Source organism: Erpetoichthys calabaricus, chromosome 2 (genome assembly GCF_900747795.2).
Source record: "Erpetoichthys calabaricus chromosome 2, fErpCal1.3, whole genome shotgun sequence".
Lineage (NCBI taxonomy): Eukaryota > Metazoa > Chordata > Cladistia > Polypteriformes > Polypteridae > Erpetoichthys > Erpetoichthys calabaricus.
Window position 1 is genome coordinate 64,629,849 of NC_041395.2, and position 7,883 is coordinate 64,637,731.

The window sequence follows — 7,883 nt, forward strand, 5'->3', positions numbered from 1 at the left end:
TCTTATCTGAATCTTGGGAAGTCCTGACACCTATACGCTTGCATGATAATTGAAATAGTTCAATAAGGTGTGTTCAAGAGAGCAAAAACAAATCACAAAATGTCTTGCTAACCTAGCAAGTACCAATTCATTTACCAACTTTTAATCTATAAAAGATTCACTATTCTGTATCTAATACAAGATCCTAATTTGAGAGCATGCAGTAGAAAATAAATTGTAGACACAGCGGAACATCAGCAACTACATCTGTTTTGAGCACTGGTTTAAGATGTCTAGAAAATATTCAAGGTTTCATTAGCTGCAAGGCACTGAAAATGATAGACTCTATTGTTTTTGTAATGTTTATTTAATAAACGTATTCTTCCACTGAATTTAAATTTACACTAATATTGAAAGATTGCCAAGTAAAATAAAAAGTACAGGACTATCTGTTGTATTGGATTTTTTCAAATCATACACTTTTTGCTCCTTAACAGAGGTCCAATGCAGTTCCTTATAAGGCAATTGTAGTTCCCACGTTGCATTTATTTTAAACACTTTACAAATCAGTAACGTTTCTTTGTTCCATGTTGAGACCTTAGCAACTAAAGAAAGTACTCTGTAGTCTTTCCCAGATATAGAGACGTAAAAACAGTATTTGACCCTTTCTGATTTCAACTATTTTAGTTTATTTACAACATTTATCATTTCTGATCTCTAAATAAAGTTAGTATAAGGTAAAAGTCAACCTGAGTAAACACAATACAGTTTTTAAATGATGATTTGATTTATTGAAGGAAAAACATTCATCAATACCAATATCACACATGTGAAACCAAATTTAAATAATAATAGGTTAAATCTGATCAGAAATACTCAATCTTGACTGCTGCCAGATCTACTGAATCTAAACATAATTTCAATAGAACCTTTCCAGCAATTTGAGGCTGGTTTGAAGGTCTCAACAAAAGAAATTCCAGAAGACCTGACAAAGAAGGTTATTGAAATATATCAGTCAGGAAAGGTTTACCAAGCAAACTCTAAAACCGTGGGAATTTCAGTGAGCCACTATGAGATCCATTATCTCCAAATGAAGAAAACCTGGAACAGGGGCAAATTTGCCCAAAAGTGACCACCCTTGCAAAATTACTCCAAGAGTGCATAGAAAATCCAGCGGGGAAGGCACAGAAGGACCCAGACAACAATCTAAGGAACTGCAGGCCTGTCTCAACTCAGTTAATGTCTGTGTTAATGATTCCCCCATTAGAAAGACACTGGGGAAAAATGGTATCCATGGAAGAACTGCAAGGTGAAAACTAGCACTAAACACTAGGAACATAAAGGCTCATCTAACATTTGCCTAAAACACCTTGATTACCGCCAGAACGTTTGGGATTAATTCTGGGTTTATGAGGTAAAAGTAGAACTTTTTGAAAGACATGGGTCCCGTTACATCTACCATAAAACTAGCATAAATCTAGCATTCTTCATACCAACAAAGAGTACCAATGGAAAGAAAGAGAAAGGGCAGAGTTCATAAGCATTTGGATTGACTGTCACAGTCAAAATAGCCCAAAAATGCATATGGCTCATCACCTTTATCCCACACGTCATCTTCTGGGAACAATGGTTCTATAATATATAAGTTTTAAAACTTGAAAAAAATATACATTACAGTAAAACAGTTTATTCCAGGCAATCAGACACAAAATGCTATAAAAATCACTTAACAATATATGTAACACGGATCGATAAAACTAAAATCACTGCTCTATTTCCAAGAGAGATTTTAAAACATTAAATCATATTCCACACTTAAAACCACACCCTTACCTAATGTGGAAGGCTCTTTTTAAAGAAAAATACCAAGGAGCCAACCAGACTTGTTTTTGAATAATATTAATAAATTCTTGTCATATTCTGAAAAACCTTTGCACTGATCCACGAAAAGTTAAATACATATTTTCTGACATAAAACATCACTTTCAAACTAAGTTATAAAGAGTATATTATTATGGGCTAACAATGTAGTATACATAATCACTGTCAGTTTATCACGATGTAATCTAGTCTCATGCAAATATGTTAAGGGATTAGAATTATAAATCCCAAAGTATCTGACAGACATGGAAATATCTACCCTGAAAAAAGGCTTAATTTAGCACAATCCTAAAGCACGCGATATGCAATGCCAGTGCTAAATGGCTACATTCACAGTTAGGATCCTATCACTTAAATTAATGGGAATTTAAAACTAGAAAAGTGTGTAAAATCCACCACTTTATATGTATTACTATGTATTTGTGCATATTCATATTTACAAGTGTTAATTTAACACCATATGGGTAATGTAAAAAAAGCAACAAAAAACACTATAAGCCAAGTTTAACATTATTGATTACACTGGGCTAATATGTCGTTTCTATTTATTAGTTAAATGCTAGATGCTCGATACTAAGTATGAGGAACGCATCTGTCTGCCTTGTGAAAGGTTTTGTAAATGAACACTCCCCATGGCAACACCTTATACTACATTTCTGCTCAAGAGATTTTACTTTTAACACACAACATGCACAATTTCAGTCCAGGCATGCAACTGGATGTAGTTACAGCACAAGGAAAATTTAATTTTCTGGGAGTGTGAAATATTGTTAACTGAAATGTCTGCAAAGGAATGTGAAAGAATGGTAAGATCCTTTCTACTGCTTATTCATTTATACTGTATCTTGCAACTTACAATTAAGACTGGCACAAGGTACATGAAATGAAATGCAATATTCACCTAGAAACCCTCCAAACTACTGCATGACTTCCGCTGGGATGCAAATATTGAGAAGACAATGGAAAGCGAGGAAATGGCATAAAAAATGAACTGTGCCATGAACATCGGGATATAAACTCCTTGTGAAAAGCCCCTTCCTTGCCACCTTAAATGGGTTTATGGTGCAGTAATTACAGGGTGACTAATTATTGTCTAAAGTGTTTATCTCCTTTCTCATATTTATTCCATTAATATTCACTCTAATATCAATACTGTACAAGTGAGTCATTCTGACTGTTGGCAACTTCAACTAGGGAACTTTGGATGGAACAAACTTCTAATGGCATGTTGCTTTAGTGGACACAACAGGCTGAACCTGCTATACTCAAATGTTAATGTCTTTGAATGAAAGCCTGCGGTGGGCTGGCACCCTGCCCGGGACTGGTTCCCTGCCTTGTGCCCTGTGTTGGCTGGGATTGGGTCCAGCAGACCCCCGTGACCCTGTGTTTGGATTCAGTGGATTGGAAAATGGATGGATGGAATGAAAGCCTATGGTACATCTGGACAGGTCTGACCATCTTAATGTCCCCTAAATGGCTGTTACTGAGTCCATTTACATGGCTTTTAATAACCTGGTTATTCACAGAAACCCAGTTTCAAAAATAACATGTACTGTATACACTTATTCCGATTAGAGAAATTGGGATATTGGTCTCTGAGAACTCATTTCATGATGAGTAACTCAGTCATATGGTCATGTAAACCTTTAGTCGTGTTACAGTTAAGGATTTTGTAGTCAGTCCATGTCTCTTGCACCCTGTTATCCTGTCCATGTGTTAGCTTCCAGCAACCACCAGGGGAAAACAGTGGAAGCACCCACAGACATCAATTTCCTGAGGCAAATGCTCATCTGATCGCATTATTCTTTCTCCTGCTAGAAATAATCTGTTTCAGTATTTCAGAAATCTGTAGATTTATGTTGATGAGCTGAATGTACAGTACTGAGTTCAGCAGCACAATCTTGGAAGCAGTAGGGTAACATGTTAGAAGTAATTAAACTTGATAGAATGGATTAACTTTATTAATCCCAAGGGCAAATTTAAATACGCAGTGGTAGCGCTGCTGCCTCACAGTTAGGAGACCCGGGTTCACTTCCCAGGTCCACCCTGCGTGGAGTTTGCATGTTCTCCCCGTGTCTGTGTGGGTTTCCTCTGGGTGCTCCGGTTTCCTCCCACAGTCCAAAGACATGCAGGTTAGGTGCATTGGCGATCTGAAATTGTCCCTAGTGTGTGCTTGGTGTGTGGGTGTGTATGCCCTGCAGTGGGCTGGTACCCTGCCTGGGGTCTGTTTCCTGCCTTGCGGGTTGGATAATGGATGGATAATGTATATTTTGCAGAAATTACAAAAGCATTTAGTTTGTGGTGTTGGGAAGAAGCATTGAATTGCCTGATGGCAGCAGGCAGAAAAAGACCCCAGGACACTTCTTAGCACACTGTGGTAATATTTGTTACTTTTTATAGTAACAAATAACCTAATGCAATGCTTATTTTATTGAAATAAAAATATCTGCACAGTTATTATCCCAGATGGATACCAGTACGCTGCTCCTTTGCTGGGCACAATCACACAGCAAACTTACAAGAGTGTGCAGCATGCAATCCAGTAACAGAAACACATTAATAAAGTGTTAGCTTAGTTTTCATCCAGTTATTTTTTATATACTGTATATGTTGAAACAGTATGACGCAGTGGCCAGTGTTTATACTGCAAATCATTGGTGGTTCAGGTCGGGGATGTAAAAAGGGGATGAAAGTGATTTATTGCACAGCACAAGAAGTATTTATAAAACACAGGAAAACTTTCACATTTTGAATGTGTTTCTGGTGAGTGTCATGATGGTTCATATACGGCTTAGGATTTAATAAATGGTGGCCAGTTAAGTGTGCAGTTTTTCACACAAAAATATTATAATAAGTAACTATATAACATACTTAGTTACTTTCTTTTGTAAGCAGTGAGCAATGTAACTATGTTACTTTTAAAAGTAATGTTTGCCACACTGCTTGGGAGACACGGGCTTCATGCTTGTTTTCAGATTCATAGTGGCCGATGAGAACATTTGACTCTTTTTTGCAGTTTAATGACATCAGAGCGTCTTGCCAATGGATAACTCCATAAGAGGACTTGCACATGTAAACAAGAGTTTTTAAGAAACTAGGTTTTCTGCTTTAACCTGGGATTTCTCCCCTTGTCCTAGTTTTGTGTGTGTAGGTAAATACACTTACTGACAGCAGCAGCTCTCTATTATCCAAACCAGATGTTCTTATGTGTGTTTGGGGATCATAATTCTTTTCTTGAGCTTCTGCAGTTTTAATTTCCCCATGAGCACAAATAAAGCATATCTATCTATGTACAGCCAATTACCAATATAGGAAATGAACATGTAATCAGACCTATCTAGGTAATTCACTGCATCTTACCAGAACTGATGATGCTGAAGAATGCTGATTGTTTCTCCTTAATCATTTCAAGGTGTTAAAAGTGGTTGCCAAAAATGTTGTGTAGGACTTACTAAGGTGCACTAGTACACAGTAATGTTTAGTGTTTAGTAATGTTTAGTGACAAAAGTATATTTTCCTGTAACTTATGGCACTGGTTGCTAAGAAATTTGTAGCTGCTGGACGTTAATCTTGGGACAATTTCCATTATAAAAAATGGCTTCTGCACCTGTGACGTTTACTGCATTTTACAAAAAGTTTTAATTATTCATAAAACATGCATAAACGGTGCACAGGTACACAAAATGACTTTTGATTTATTTATAAAGACTGCCGACAATAGTGAAAACAACTGCTGCGGTTTACAATTTTTTATTTTCAGTAATACTAGTCACTGTCGAAAACGAAACCCAAGACATGCTGTCTTTTTTTTTTTTTTGCTTTATTAATATTTTAGGAACAGTGACAGTAAAAGTGTGCTTCTCCAGAGGGTCACCATCCCACCTCTGTAGCCATGGAGATCCAGTCCGGAAAAGCGAGCTGCCCGCTGCCAACACCATGCCGCCGGCCGAGAATAGCTCTTTCCAAATGAATGACTCGCCACTTCCGATATTCTGTCATTACATCAGTCACGTTGCTCATTAGCTAGGGGTTCCCTTAGACATTTGATGGCCATACTATAGCTCCCAACCCAACCGCCGAAAAAATTAAAAGTTAAGTTTTGATCAACGGCTATCCAACACCTCACACGGAATCCACATGCTGAGCATACCGTACTGATACCACGTATAACAAAAAATTGCTGTAACTCACATCACAGGCGTCTTCCTTCCAGTCCATCGTGCGCCTTTTACTTTTATTTCCTGATTTTGACGCCTGGTTTTTCGTCTAAGTATGTGTCCTCACCCTGACAGTAACTGAACTTCCTGGTTACGCTGATGCAGTGACTCTGACCTCCCATTGGATCTCTCCTTGAGCCCGGCTTCCAAAAGCTTTAACGTGATTGGCTCAGCGGACGTCAATTATTTGACGAGGCGTTGCGGAATGACGCTTCTGAAGCCAGCCGCCACAGCTTGAATACTTTATGAAAAGACCAACGTAATAGCTTCTGGCCTTTTCCTTCCTTATTAAAAACGATATATTCCCTGATTATCACAATGACAAAGTCTGCATATCACCGTGATGGCTGGCACTAAAGCCTTAGAATGCCAGCAGATTGGGTACGAATCTCAGCCCAGACACTGCTACTTCTCACGTTCTCCCTGTGCTGATCTTCCTCCTACGTCCTAAAGATGTGCGTGTTGGGTTAGTTGTACACTTGAAACTGGCATTGTATGAGTGGGTGAAAGAATAAAACCGGAAAAAAGGCCATTGTACCACTGATGCCTTTTATATATTTAAACTCTCTTATGTATATCTCTATACATAAAAAGGTAGAATAGAGAAAATAAAAGTTTATTTTAAACAGAACCACAATTTTCCAATTAGGGGGGTCAAATAGCAGGGGCCTCCATACAACCACCCTGCTAGCACAAGCACACTACCTGCACTGACCACTCCCTTCCCAAAGAAAAGACTGTGCCTTCAGTCAACTTGCCAGGGTACATAGTCATTTCTCCATATTACAAGCCTTGACTGGAATGCTCAAGCCATTTTATTCTAAGGACACTGCAACTGCAGTTAAAGCTGGCAGGGGACAGAAGAAATCTAGCAGGTGCTCAAAATAAGTCCAGTCTCAGGAGCAGGGGCTTCTATTGCAACAGCAGAATGTGATGGCCCAGTGACAGTATATACAGACACGATTAGATTAACGGCTGGGTTATGGCAGGACCCTGGGGACCTTGGTGTGCATTGATTGTTTCAAAGTTATTGGTAGTGGTCAGGGCCAGCGCTACCATCTAGGCCAGGGGTGGCGAACTCCAGGCCTGGAGTGCCACAGTGGCTGCAGGTTTTCATTCCAACCCTTTTCCTAATCAGTGACCAGTTTTCACTGCTGATTAACTTTTTCCCCATCACTTTAATAGCCCTGTTAGAAGAGTTCAGCCCTCTGAATTGATTCCTTTCTTCATTAAATGACAGCCAAGCAGAAATGAGATGTGAAATGAGCTAACAGATGACTAGCTAAACTGGGGTTTCAAACTCCAACCAATTTCACTCCAATCACTTTCTTAATGAGAAGCCAATTCTTGCTGTTAATTAAACCCGTTATTTAATTCCATGGCTTATTGCTGCTCTCATTCTGCCACAGCACACATTTCGAAAACTGTTGTTTTTCTGTTCTTTCTAAGAGCACCGTCAAAATGCTTTGGTGACCTGAGAGATCAACCTTACCAAGACCATCACCTCTCTTTAATTTCAGATATTGTGTGATGGGCACAGGGGAGCTGGTCATGTGGTGGCTTGTTTTGTGTCTCATTATTGTTTGGCTGCTAATTAAAGAAAAAGAAACAACTATGGGGCCTGAGTCAAGTTAATTAAAAGAAGTAATCAGCAGCAAAAACTGGTCACTAATTAAGAAGATGGTAAGAATGAAAACCTGCAGCCACTGAGGCACTCTGGGCCTGGAGTTCGCCACCCCTGATCTAGGCGAACTAGGTGGGAGCCTGCAGAGGTAAAATTTGCTGTTTTAAACAGTACAGGCATAC

At 38.8% G+C, this 7,883-nt stretch overlaps 1 protein-coding gene across 1 annotated transcript in view; it reads right to left on the reverse strand.

Annotated features, from left to right (window-relative positions):
* Nucleotides 1-6,195, reverse strand: part of zdhhc13 (zinc finger DHHC-type palmitoyltransferase 13) — a 52,163-nt gene extending 45,968 nt beyond the window's left edge. Inside the window, exon 1 of the mRNA XM_051922997.1 lies at nt 6,052-6,195. Within this exon, the coding sequence (XP_051778957.1) occupies nt 6,052-6,078 (27 nt within the window). The 5' untranslated portion in view covers nt 6,079-6,195. The remainder of the gene's footprint in view (nt 1-6,051) is intronic.
* Between the last annotated feature and the right edge of the window lie 1,688 nt (nt 6,196-7,883).